This window comes from Leptinotarsa decemlineata, unplaced genomic scaffold, assembly GCF_025532065.1.
Source record: "Leptinotarsa decemlineata unplaced genomic scaffold, Ldec_3_MD MMD2_P_RNA_scaffold_5, whole genome shotgun sequence".
In the NCBI taxonomy this organism is placed as follows: Eukaryota; Metazoa; Arthropoda; class Insecta; order Coleoptera; family Chrysomelidae; genus Leptinotarsa; species Leptinotarsa decemlineata.
Genome location: NW_027412532.1, coordinates 8,286,299 through 8,300,349, shown reverse-complemented (window position 1 = coordinate 8,300,349; position 14,051 = coordinate 8,286,299). Strand labels below are relative to the sequence as shown.

The 14,051-nt window shown below is 36.7% G+C and overlaps 1 protein-coding gene across 8 annotated transcripts in view; it reads left to right on the top strand.

The window, feature by feature from the left end:
* LOC111509348 (beta-1,4-glucuronyltransferase 1) overlaps window positions 1-14,051 on the top strand; it is a 166,563-nt gene that overhangs the window by 144,952 nt on the left and 7,560 nt on the right. For all 8 annotated transcript variants that reach the window (XM_074169470.1, XM_074169468.1, XM_074169469.1 and 5 more), the window contains 4 exons: window positions 6,482-6,754; window positions 7,544-7,933; window positions 9,001-9,267; window positions 12,788-13,096. In XM_074169470.1, coding sequence (XP_074025571.1) covers window positions 6,482-6,754; window positions 7,544-7,933; window positions 9,001-9,267; window positions 12,788-13,096 — 1,239 coding nt within the window. The remainder of the gene's footprint in view (window positions 1-6,481; window positions 6,755-7,543; window positions 7,934-9,000; window positions 9,268-12,787; window positions 13,097-14,051) is intronic.

The following is a 14,051-nucleotide window of genomic DNA, read 5'->3' as shown; positions in this document are numbered from 1 at the left end:
GGTGTACAAAGTCGATTTTTCATGTTACGATTTTTTTTATATTTCCAAAATAAAAATAATAAATAGAGTTTATTCTATGATTTTCACTATTAGGGTTTTACAAAAACCACGACACGTGTTTCGCTATACAATAGCTGCTTCAAGCATAACTAAAGTTACTTCTAAATTACACCTTATATACTATAACCTAGTAACTATTCGTCTACCTAAGTAGAAATATATACCTGAAAATGTCAGGTATCAATACATTTTTCGAAAGTCTACCTGTAAATATACCTTCTTACTATTATTACCTGCGTGTGAACAAATTCAATAAAGGCGAATTATTCAATTCAGTTTGATCGTTCATAAGATGGTTAAGTTTCAAACCTTTCTTCTGGAAATGGAGGGGTTTGTATTTATGGTCGAACTCATGTCCCTCTGAGATTAGATGACTAGCATATGTGGAATTTATTTTTCCGTTCTGAAAACTATATTTGTGTTCCTTTATGCGGGTTTTAAACGTTCTTCCAGTTTGACCTATATAAAACATCGGACATGACCCACACGATAATTTATACACTCCTGATTTTTCTGAAACTGAACTTTTATCTTTGTTATTTTTAATATACATGCCCAACTTGTTGTTGGTTTTGAAAGCAGTATTTACACCTTTGCTGCGCAGAAAATCTGAAATATTTGTAGTGGGCTGGCCTAAGTAGGTTAAGGTTCTATAACTTTTATCCTCCTCCCTTCGAATTGGATAAACTTCTTTCAAAGCTTGACTGTATAACTTCTTTGATAATAAAGAATGTATCAGGCCACTATCATAATCATTGTTGACGGCTATTTGCTTTATTATATTCAGTTCTTTATTGAAATTCGCTTCTGACAAGGGTACATTTATCGGTCTGTGGATCATACTGTTGAAAGCTGCTACCTTATGCTGATATGGGTGGGTGGACGAATTATGAATGATAATATCTGTATGTGCCGGTTTACAAATATTTCAGATTTTCTGCGCAGCAAAAGTGTAAATACTGCTTTCAAAACCAACAACAACTTGGGCATGTATATTAAAAATAACAAAGATAAAAGTTCAGTTTCAGAAAAATCAGGAGTGTATAAATTATCGTGTGGGTCATGTCCGATGTTTTATATAGGTCAAACTGGAAGAACGTTTAAAACCCGCATAAAGGAACACAGATATAGTTTTCAGAACGGAAAAATAAATTCCACATATGCTAGTCACCTAATCTCAGAGGGACATAAGTTCGACCATGAATACAAACCCCTCCATTTCCAGAAGAAAGGTTTGAAACTTAACCTGTTGGAGAGTATGGAAATAAACAAATTCGAAAACTCTCACCATCTTATGAACGATCAAACTGAATTGAATAATTCGCCTTTATTGAATTTGTTCACACGCAGGTAATAATAGTAAGAAGGTATATTTACAGGTAGACTTTCGAAAAATGTATTGATACCTGACTTTTTCAGGTATATTTTTTCAGGTAGATTTATTACTTAGGTAGACGAATAGTTACTAGGTTATAGTATATAATGTGTAATTTAGAAGTAACTTTAGTTATGCTTGAAGGAGCTATTGTATAGCGAAACACGTGTCGCGGTTTTTGTAAAACCCTTATAGTGAAAATCATAGAATAAACTCTATTTATTAGTTCTTTTAAATATGAATTTTCATCAAGTATCGGCCAGTTCTATTCAATTATTTATATTTCCACCCTACTTTCACTCCTTTAGACAGCTTAATACACTAGGACGGTTTTTTTTTCACTAAATCAGTCAAACTAAAAATGGTAGGTGTGCAGAGTCGGTGAATGAAAAAATAATAAATCGATATTTTTTCTCAGTGTACTTTGTGGATGTGGATAACTTCACAGCCGTACCTATTCATCAGAAAATTTCAACAAATTTATTTTATATCTAATTTCGATGCATCAATCTTTACTCTATTATTCGACTTCATCTTATTGAATAATTTTAATACAATTTGCACGGAGGAAATGAACTTTTTTCTTCCTTGACAAGAAATGATAAATCTTGGGGAGCAATCTAAGCCGCGCGAAGTTTGGCACAACAGATCGGCTGAATGGGATGATCTTCTCTAGACCATTTCCGAAATTTCCCCTGGCTAGATGTTTGTTTCAGCTCTAAGGATCCATCAACTTGTGCTTCTGAAGTTACGGAAGTTATTCTATCATCCAAGGATGCTTGTGTTCCTTTTTCAATAAAACGACCTTCTAATAGCAAACCTTGGTTCAACAAAAAATTGCGAGCAAGCTGTCGCCTCAAAAAATCTCGCCTACCGCGCAAAAATCCCAGTGCCGAAAACCGAACTACGATTGCCCCATATCCTTAAATATTTGGAAGGCTTCTATATCGGAAACGGAAACAAAGAACAACAGGCGACCTATGTCACCCATATTTGGAATAACGCAATCGAGAAACATGGAGAATCAAGAGCTGTTGCGCTCGATATTTTTAAGGCCTTTGACCGTGTGGTGGCATATCACCTCCTTAAATGTTTTACACTTATTTAGTTACACCCTGTATGCCAACGACTTATTGTAAAAAAACAAGAATCCAATGTATTGCTTTGCTTACGACCGCACACTTGTCTCGTCATTCCATTTAGATTCCAGGACATCGCCTACGGATGCACATCTTCACCGGCAGCAGGAGGTTGCATTCTTTAATAAGGATCTAGAAGTGATTTCGAATTGGAGTTAATGTTACCAGGTTCAATTCAATGCCACAAAAACCCGTGCATCGGTTTTCTCCGAGAAGATAAATATCTCCGAACCGGATACAATGATGTCAGGTCAGACAATTCCGCTTTCTGCTTCGATAAGTTTGTTGGGGGTTAAAATGGACACCAATATATCTTGGCACAATCATGTCACTGGAATTGCAAAGGCTGCTTCCCAAAAGCTTGGAATACTGTTCCGAACCAGAAAACTGTACACACCTCAGTAACTTTTGATGCTTTATAAAGCTCAGATCAGACCTTCTTTGGAGTATTGTTCTCATGTATGGAACTCTGCCCCCAAATATACCCTGAAGTTGTTGTTCCATCCAGAAAAGAACAATCCTCCCGATTGGAGACGCGAACATCACGTGCAACCTTGATAGCCTGGAACATCGAAGACAGGTTGGAGATTTGTCTCTCTTCTATAGATACTTTCACACGAAGTGGTCATGTGACTTGGCACATCGATTTCACCAAGAGCGGTGCATATCAGAAATCCGCAACAGACAGCACTGTTCAAGAAGTCTTCCATCTGGAGAACTGCGTTTATGTGGAATAAACTTCCTGAGAACGTTTTTCCAAACGGATTTAATTTCCAGCGATTCAAATCCAATGTGAATACTGTAGTGTTTGTGTTTGTCCTTAAAAAACGTGTTGGAGGAGTGGAATTGTCAAAAAACCCACCTCAAAAGTGACCCGATTGAATCGGTCGTATTGGATAGAAATTTTCACCAATCTCTGCTGGAAACAAATTATCATACCTGTGTTGGAAAAATTAATGACAAAAGACATTCGAGAAGACGTAGAACTTTCAATAGATAATGAAGAAATTGTTTCATTTATAAAAAGCTCGTCTCAAAAAAATGAGGAGTTCAAGTCTTGGCAAATCCTCTGGAAACCTTTTTTAGAAATCATCTGGGATCACCGTTGGTAATACAAAAAGTAGAAATCAAAAGTGCAGTAGTTTTTATAATCGATACAATGAAGATGGAGAAATAGAAAACCCCAAAAACTTATTTATCCTTAAAAATATCCCCATTTCAGTTTAATGGAATTGATATATCGTATTCTAATGATAGAACCACTAGGTAAGTGGTTTCATCATTGAGATTGTAGATACTCAACAAGGATTAAAATAAATTATGGTATACAATTTGCAAAGGCGCAGGTACGTCTTCGGTACGTGTGGAAACTGTTGTGCATGAAGTAGACACGGATACTATTTCACTACGGATGATACGGCTCATTGATAGTCATCTGATAGAGTATATTACTTTCATCTTTAATACAGCCATACTTACGAACACATTTTCTAATGAATGAAAACAGGCTGTTATTTTAGCACTCCCTTAGTGTGATTATCCCAAAGAATTAGACGACCGATGAGCTTGTTGCCAACGTTGTACTTGAGATGATTTTGAAAGATCAGATGACAGCATTTTATTTGTACTGGCAAATCATACTATCTGTTCAGTCTGTTTTCCTCGCACATCACAGTACGATAACCGATAAATTTTTCAAAGCAGTTGATGAAAGTAACCTTACTTTTCCCGTACTCCTAGATTTCAGCAAAGCATTCGATACAGTCGAGCAAAAAACACTTTGTAATGGCTTTTCTGAAAATACTGTCTCTCTCGTATAGAGCTGAGTGGACATACATCAAATGTCTTGTCTGTAATATTCGGGGTGCCACAAGGGTCCATACTTGGGAAATTATTATTTTCTCTCTACATTTCAAATCAGTTTTCAAAAAATTGCCACATTCGGCATTATGCTGAAGATACCCTATTGTATATATCTATTCCAATCGGAAATATATCCATTGCTGTGAGTACATTCAATATTTGTATGATATATCTGTGGCTCATAACTTCAAATTCACTAGTGCAGCGTCTTTTGTGATAGTTCTTGGACCTAAGAAAAAATAGAGAGTGCTAGTTCTGTGATCAGTATAAAACTCACCAACGAAATACTCTCACAGGTCAATTAATGCAAAAATTCAGAGCTCTATTTTGATTCTGATCTACAATTTCATAGACATATCAGTCATCTCTGTCAAAATTCCTACAATGTTGTTAAATATCTGTTTTCGAATGAAAATATATTCTCTCCTAAGTTGTGGCTCAAATTATGTGAGTCTGTTATTTTCTCAAGAAATATACAGCTATCTCATTTTGAAACAGAAGTTTTTAACGAAACATAAGACCAATTCTATATTAAGAATGGTAGGTGTATTCATGAAAACGTATCCAACTAGCATTCTACAAAATATCATACTTCTACACGAATAACAAGTGGTTGAGTTCCTAGCTATTGATCCTGGGGTCTTGATTTCGAACCTAACTCTCGAGAATCTATGTAGTTCAAGTTGTGTTGATTCTAATACTTCACATGGCTAACGAAAATGCAACTAGCCATGATGATTCCTGAGTATCTCAGGAAGTTATCAACATAATAATAATAATACTGTTCTTATTCCTTTGAAATTATCATTTAACAATGATATAGGAAACGTCAAGTAAAAAAAACATGTACCTAGATGTATGAAACGGAGTTAATAAATAACATAGAGATTACAGTACATTAATCACAATTATTTGGAAGTATATTCAAAATACTAATTGATAAAATAAAAACTTCCCTCTTAAATGTTCATTTTAACTTTCCGTTTGAAAGTAGACAATTGAATAACTTGGAGCCTGCTAGAGAGGGTGATTTTTGAAACAATCTCGTACGATGTTGCTGCAGTTTAATTAGATTTCCATTTCTTGTTGGGTAATTGTGACACTGTGATTCAGTTACAAACTCAAGCCCCTTTTTTTTACAAAAAGCAGACAATTATAAATGTATATAGATGGTAGCGTTAAAATGTTTCTTTCCCTAAAAGTGGGTCTACAAGAATCTGTGCGTCGAAGACCATACAACATACGTATTATCCTTTTTTGAGAGATGAATGTTCGACTGATGTTGATTCCCTCTCCCCACAAAAGCACATTGTAAGATAGTACTGAATAAACCATCGCATAGTAAATGTTCAACAAATGCTCTTCATTCATAACCTTTTTAAGTTATACCAATGCGTAAAAACTGATGTTGATTCTCTTGCAAACATAATTTATGTGAACTTGCCAACTCAACCCAGAATCTATATGAAGTTCTAAAAATTTTGTGGTTCCCGACGGATTCATAGTGACATTATTTATATCAACCTGTATAGGCTTTAAGTGTCTTCGGTTGAAGAATTGAACCAACACCGTTTTGTCGGCACGGACTATAAGTTTATTTGTGTGACACCATTTCGTAAATTTACGACTTATTGTGTTCAGTTTCGACTGTACCTAGTTCCGCAGGACTATCAGCTCCTTCTGAGACTGCGGTATTATCGGCAAAAAGTGATATTATTTTGTACCTAGATGTTGAGGTAAATCATTGATATAAATCAGAAAAATCACTGGTCCCAAAACTGAGCCCTGTGGAACTCCAATGGTTACGTTGAATGTAACAAAGTTCGTACCATCCCATGTCGCATATAATAACCTACACGAGGCTAATGACCAGTCGATGGCATTGACACCGAAGTAAAAATGCAAGAACTTGGCTTAATTTTGAAAATAATTCCATAATTATATTCTGTATTGCTGGCACTGGCAAGAATGTCTCTTCATCGCACCGCTAAATTTACGACTCTTTCGGTTTCAGCTCTCTCGAATGTATTTTCGTTTTTTCTAGGTCTCCAACACGGCTCCGTTAAAAATGTACAGCAATCGAAAATCTTTCATCATCAAGCTCTTGGTTGTAGCATGCGTGATCTACTCGTGCATTCACATGTTGACCAACACGGCGGTTCCTGTTATCAGAGAAATGCAGGAATCCGGCAGGAATCTGGCAGCGCTGGGCTCCGGTCTCGACCAGGAACAGGTGACGGATCAGGACGTCAAATACGTCGTACCGATTGTCGAACCTACGAAGGTTCAACCTTCTGAGAAACCTACAGAGAAAGTGGTGAGTTGAGCTCTTCAAAATTACATGAACATATCGTAGACCTCAAGTCTTAAATTGAATGTTGGGAATATTTGTTAATTTTCCGTCTTCTTCATCTTCCTTTTCTCCTTCTGTTGAAGTCTTGTCTCTCTACCAGATATACCTTTCATATCTGGTACAGGGGGGGTTGCACAAGGGTCAATTTAGGTCTCTTGCTGTATATATTTCATGCAAATGATATCCTAAATATTTTACAAGGAAATGTGGCCGTACACGATGATGATACTTCTGTTATCATCAGTGAAAATAGAGAGGATCAGTCGCATGGAAAAATTGTACAATAAATTGTACAGCAAATAATCTATCAATGAATTCAAATAATACACAATACAAATAATACAATAATAATAATACAGGAATTTCAAATTCAAGGATCCTTCCCTATTTCTGTAGTTATCATCAGAGAAGGCGATGTTTCCGAGTTTACAATTGGATCACAGGCTTGACTGGAGACCTCTTGTTGATCTGATTATATAGTCTTTCAAAGTACTATTATGCCTTGAAAATATCAGGACAAAGTCTGGGGATTCAGGCAGTTTTCGCTGCCTATCACGAAGGCCTCATCTGTGGGACCGACAGAAGACTCAATCCTCGAATATCTCCTTATTTTTACTGTTCATCTACTTAGGCTTGACCTACTCCATGTTTTCTTACTATTTACTCAAGAAATCATTGATGAAGACGAAGTGAAAGTTTACCCCACTCTGGTTATTTTTGGGTTTGTTACAAACGTCTTTCTTCTTATTTCAGCTAGCAACTGTAACGGTAACTCCCAAACCACCACCAACGGTTCTGGACACAGTCCGCGAGCTGACGAAGTGTGTGGACAAACCTCTGGTGCCAAAGACCCAACAGCGCGGCGACTATTGGGTCCTCTACAACTACATAACCGCCGAAAAAACGTTCAAGTGCCACGAAAGCGTCACGTATACGACGCACGCAGATTTTTCCTTCATGGACAATTTGGTTCCGTTGCTGGAACGGTGGCAGGGACCAATCAGCATCGCCCTACACGCGCCCGGCAGCGATTTTCCCGATACGCTGGATTCGATTGCTTACTTGAGGGATTGTACTAGTCCTCTGGTCAAGGATTTCGTTACCTTCCACGTTTACTTTAGTACCAAGCACGTGCCCAAAGAGGTGAGTTTTTTAATAGACTTGGATGACACTTGGAAATCCATTGATTCAGTCTGAAATGCATACGTTCATTTTTTCCCTTGTAACTTTCTCACAATTGAAAATAGTAGTTTGAGTCTTAGCACTATAGCACGTCCATGTATACTAAGTATACTGATTCATAAATTAAGATTTTTTCAAAAAACACTTGTGTAAAAGAGCAATTATTCACCAACTAGTGTATCTGTTAAAATCAGAACACGACTTGTGCATTGCAAAAATTAACGTATGGTATGTGTTGAATAATAATGATAGCCGTTGTTATATACTTCACAGATCGTTATCCGCACTCAAGAACGGGGTAAAGTCCCACGTTTGAAACGTGTTTATTTTTACACCGTCAACCCGTTATTCCAAGGTTCTTGCTTGTCGGAATTCAAATCGCCATTGAAATAGAATTGTGCCTATTATGTCACAAATGTTCTTTTCTGAAAATGTACCATTTCAGAAGCGTTTTTGCAAGGTCGATGACCTGCCGAAGAGCTTGTTATTGAAACCGCCGGAGAAATACTAAGCGATCGCCGGTTTTAACATTCCTCGTTGCCCGCAAATGCAATAATTTAGGCTTGACATTTTCCCAGATGGGTGTGGATGTCGCGAACAGATATTTTAAATAGCTTTACACAGTATTTTAATTTTTCTTACGGTTATACTGGGAAGTAATTGCATTCGCATCGACGATGAGACGAGAGAATGGCAGTAAAATTTGAATTCAAATCGTTGTTAGGTGCTATGTGAAGTTGTGAATAACGTAATAAACGGTGGTTTTACGGTTGGTTCAAGTACCACTTGAATATTTCAATTTCAGCCAAGTACCCACTTAGTTTTCATTGCAGAAGTTTGTTTATAATATCGTTTTATGAGTAGGTTCATAATAGTTTCCATATTGTCATATTTTTACATCACACATCACTGAAGTACAAAAAAATAATTACCTCCCAGAAAAAGTGATCACTAGAAAATAAACAGAAGTTTAATCTGATTTATTCATTGTTTATGTTTGCTAATGTATTTATTCTCTTGATTCTCAGGTTCCCAAACACGGCAGCGTATTCACCGAACCCTACAACTGCTCTCTGAGTCCTCCGTTCGTAAACGTCTCCAGCGAGAACATGTACAAGGCTCAAAAGAAGCTGCTGTACCCAGTGAACGTGGGTCGAAACGTTGCCCGCGAGACTGCCCAAACCCATTTCATCCTGCCATCAGACATAGAACTGTATCCTAGTCCTAACATTATTGAGAAGTTCCTAGCTATGATTGCCGAAAACACGGGTCCATTACTCAGCAAGAATCCGAAGGTAATTTGAGTTTGGTTGATAATTGAGTCAAACATTGGTTCGATACTGTACAAAATTTCGGGACACTTAGATTTTTAAAAAATCTGAAGGAAATAATCTTCTCATGAACTTTTCATTTCAACAGTCGTGTTCCCTTTACTAAATTTTACGTGTACTTTGTTAGATATTTCTCTTGTTCTTTTTGGTGATCTATAAATATGAACACCACTATTTTGTTCAGGTATCCTCTCACTGAACAGTAGGCAATGACCAGCCCTCTGATTATTCTGGTCCTTACTCTGTGGAAGCAAATTCTTCATTCTTTCAAACAATGCTTATATAGAGCCTATCTTTGTATAAACCGCGATCAATTACACATTCATTATATGTATTGATTTACCTTGGACTAGGTCTACACACAAAGCAGTACTCCATATTTATTGTTACATTTTCCCCGTGGGTTGTTCAATAATTGACTACATTGAATAATCAAACTTAACTTTATTTCACTACAAATACAACAATCACTTCAACTAAAACTTCAACTATTATTTGAATGTCTATCGCCTTACTAGATCGCTTCGCGTACCGCACTGTAACTTCCACTTGACTATATCGATATGCTCGTAGCTAGCCTTTATGTATCATAAATAGAATACAGTAGAAATTTTGCCGAAGTTCCATCGAAATCGGTAGAACTATTATCGTTGCTTCTAGAGCGGCAGGGACATTTGCGCGCTCCTAGCTGCGTCACGATTGGTTTATGGCTACCAGTGGCGGCCGGCGTTATTTTCTTTAGGGCGTGATTTACAACATTATTATAGTCGAAAAGCCATAGCTCATTACAGACTCCCATAGCAGTGACGACAAATTCCTTGCTACCTGTGCCACTACTGTTTCCTTCATAATCTTCCACTAAGGATGATTCATTTTAAGGACGTCTTATCCAATATACTCTCAATATCCAAGACTAATAGATAACTAACAGTACTTTCTTGTTTTTATAAACACATTCGGCTTTTTCTTCAACTCGGCATAAGTTTCGTTGATACACCTGACTTTTATATAAATGGGTCTTGAAACAATGTCCTTTTGGACGCTAGTTCTGAATTTCTCCAGGACTGGTGTGATTTCTGACCCAGAAAAGTATTCCCGAAAAAAAATTCTTATAGTATTTCCTCCTGTTCCTTCAAAGGCCTAGAGAGTTCATCACAGACTTGCACCTGTTCCACACCCTCGCTTTATGTGCATTGTGTTTTGCGGTTTTTAAGTATTTTTAGCTTGTTGTCTCAGGTCTTCATTTCTTCAGGAAACATTCCTTTCCCCTTCAATCATCGTATGTACAAATGGTATCTTCCCGTAGTCTGAAATACTTTATTTTAAGACCCTTCAGTTTGTGCTAGTTATCAGATCCACCTCAGTGGCTTTCCAGTTCATTCAGCAGGGTTTCAATCTGTTTAAAAATCTGTTTTTCCGTTAACCAGCTGTCGCACCCCTACGAACGACAACCCTCAGAAGTCGAAACTTGTGCGAGCTAAGGATTAACGAGGTCTTACCTTTTAACGTGTGATTCCTAACAGGGGTTTTTGATAAGATTGCATAGTTCATTTACCGGTGATTCCAAGAACGTTCCATTTCCGAACATAGTCACTTATTTTATTTCCTACGTTTCGTGTTTTCAAATATTTTGCTATAATATTGTGCCCTGACGTCGCATCCAATTATGAGCTATGATCCATCTCCTCTACGCGTGCTCACAAACTCTTTCACTTTTCTGGTTAATACAAGACTTTTGAAGGGAGGTACGACTCACTGAGATCCTCCTTTGCCTCCTTTCCTCCCGTCTTCAGTTCAACTATCATCAAGTTACTGGAACAAAAAGTACTCAAGGGTAGTAGGTTCTTGGAGTAACTTGAGGTATCTACGCGAATTTTTTTCAAATTTTATTTTTTTTCCTCTGACAACCTAAGAGGTCCTTATACGAGAGCAGTATCAAACTCTGCCCTAGCCTCCTGGAGTTACTGTATAGATACCTTCAATTTAATCATCAAGTCCCTGGCACAAAATATACTCTGTAGTTATGAGTTCTTGGAGTATATGAGATTCGTATAAATTAACTAACCCCGATTTTTTCCAATTTCATGATTTCATCTCAGTTAACCTCAAAGTTTCTTGTACGTGAGCAGTATCAAACTCTGTCATAACCTGCTGGAGTTTGATACTGTATGGCTGTCTTCAGTTTGATCATCATCAAGTCTCTGGAACAAAAGATACTGTTTAGTAATAAGTTCTTGGGGTATCTAAGATTCGTTATGAATTATCTACCCCTGATTTTTCCCATATTCATGATTTTACCCACGTGAACCTAAGAGGTCATTGTACAAGATCAGTATCAAAGTAGCACAACCCGCTGGAGTTTGATACTGTACGGCTGTCTTCAATTTGATCACGAAGTCCCTGGCACAAAAGTTCACACTTTTTGACAAAAGATAGTCTTCAGTAATAACTTCTTGGGGTATCTAAGGTTCTGCTATGAGTAAACTACCCCCGATTTTTCCCAATTTCATGATTTTACTTCTATAAACCTAAAATGTTCTTGTACGAGAGTGGTATCAAAAGAGTATGATACTGTATGGGTGACTTCAATGTGATCATCATCTAGACTCTGGAACAAAAGATACCTTGGGATATATGAGGTTCTGTTATGAATTAACTATCACGATTTCTCTCAACTTCATGATTTTTTCCCTATCAACATAGCAGTATCAAACTTCGCCAACATTCATGATTCCTACAAAATACTTACTTAGATGGTAAGATTGAATTTTATTTTGTAACGCTACTAATATTGGTACAAACGAAAATGAGGACTAACCAAATGAAAACACATACACCAGAGACACATACTAATATTGATTGAAAATGAAAACAGAAAGTTAACTTTTCAAAATATTTATTTGAATTGTTAGTCAAAAGCATCACAATGAAAATAATGTTTTACAGAGGGTGTGAAATCAGTAGTTCATTAGAGCAGATATACTGAATGTAGTGGGAATAGAAAAGTGAATTTGCGGAAAAACTCATCAATTTCTCAAGCACAAAAGAAAAATTTCTTCAAATAGAAAGTGGCATAAAATATTCAGCTAGTCATATAGATGTAAAATAATTTCAAAACTAAGATTCCAATAATGTTCATTTCTGTTCATCATATTTTTTTATTGATGTTATATTTCAAAACAAAGTTTTATCTTTTCTGATTGACTTGGCCGTTACTCGATGAAGATTCATAGTAATATCCAGAGTGACATTTTTGGAAATGAAGGTTGTGAAGATTCCGGAGTAGTTTATAAAATCACATACTTCTCCATTAGGTCTTGCTTCGACAAAGTCTATGGTGTCAATGAAGACAAAAACCTTATAAACCTGTAAGGAAGTAGTCATATATTCATTACGAAACGCATTAGTAGTATCTCAACTTTCTATTAGCCTATATATTATTTCACAGTTTATCCCCTTTTGATTTTTATTTCTCCTTTCGCAGGTTTTCCCCTTACACCTTTTCGAAGTGAGTGCTAACCAAATCGTTCCCGAAACCAAAACGGTACTAAAAGAAATGCTGGCGAATGGTACTGCATTGCCTTTCCACAAGAAACTGTGTCCCGGCTGTCACAGCGTTCCGAAAGCCAAAGAGTGGCAGAACGCTAACGAAACTGAAGGCGTTCACGTTTTCCATGTGGGTAAAAGGAATGGAAAATTCATACACTGGGAGCCCATTTTCATCGGAACCCATGCAGATCCTTTGTATGACGAGAGATTGAGTTGGGAGGGAAAAAGCGATAAAATGACTCAGGTGAACATTTTCTCAACTAACTTTCACTGCAGTGAACATTATTGTTCGTTTGTTGAAGTTATTTTTTGTAGATTATATAAAAATATGAAAATAAATATTCATTCCTTGAAGAAATAAGATAATGTGAGTTTTGAAACTATTAAACCATAATTTTTTTATTCTGTAGAAGTACAGTTCAAAATTGTATGGAATGAAAATATGGGTGTACCTCAGAAATCGATAGTTGGTCTAATCTGTTCATCATCTCTACAGATATTTGATCTCATCAATAACTCTACTCCTAATAATGTCTGCAAATGATGCACCTATAATAGTGTCAGTAATACAGGTCTGTTAACAGTAGAAAGGTCCATTTTACTAGACCTTTAATCGATATTAGAGATAAACCCTTGAAAAATGGAGCAAATCCAAGTGGAGTTTATTCGATGTTATTAAAGGTCCTCACTGGATAACAAATCTATCAGATTCTACAGTGGAAATTGATAATGTAATTTCAAGACTGCAACAAATGATTTTACAATAAATAACTATATTAGATTAAGACGGATTTCCACCAAACGGACTCGCTTGCCACTTGTTTCAGTTTCGAAAACAAACTCTAATTCCACCGAACAGACAAAAACTAGTCTGAGTCGCGTGTTTCGTTGTGAACTGTTTTCCATAATTTTCACCACACGAACAACAATTAAATTGATGCATTTTTCAACTGTCCATTGCTTTTTTTCGCTCACGATCTACTGAGACAAATTAAATCTCATTCTTGGGTGAAATAAACAACAATGCAACAAATCAATAAAAATAGCCTAATGCCATGAACCCACCACAGTAATAAGGTAATAATCTCATTGACCGTTTCGAAATAGCGAACTCAGTGTACAAAAACACAGACAAAACACCGAAACCTTTTGGTCTTTTCGCCTGCCGACGGGGCATTTCATTGTTGACAAAAACAGTC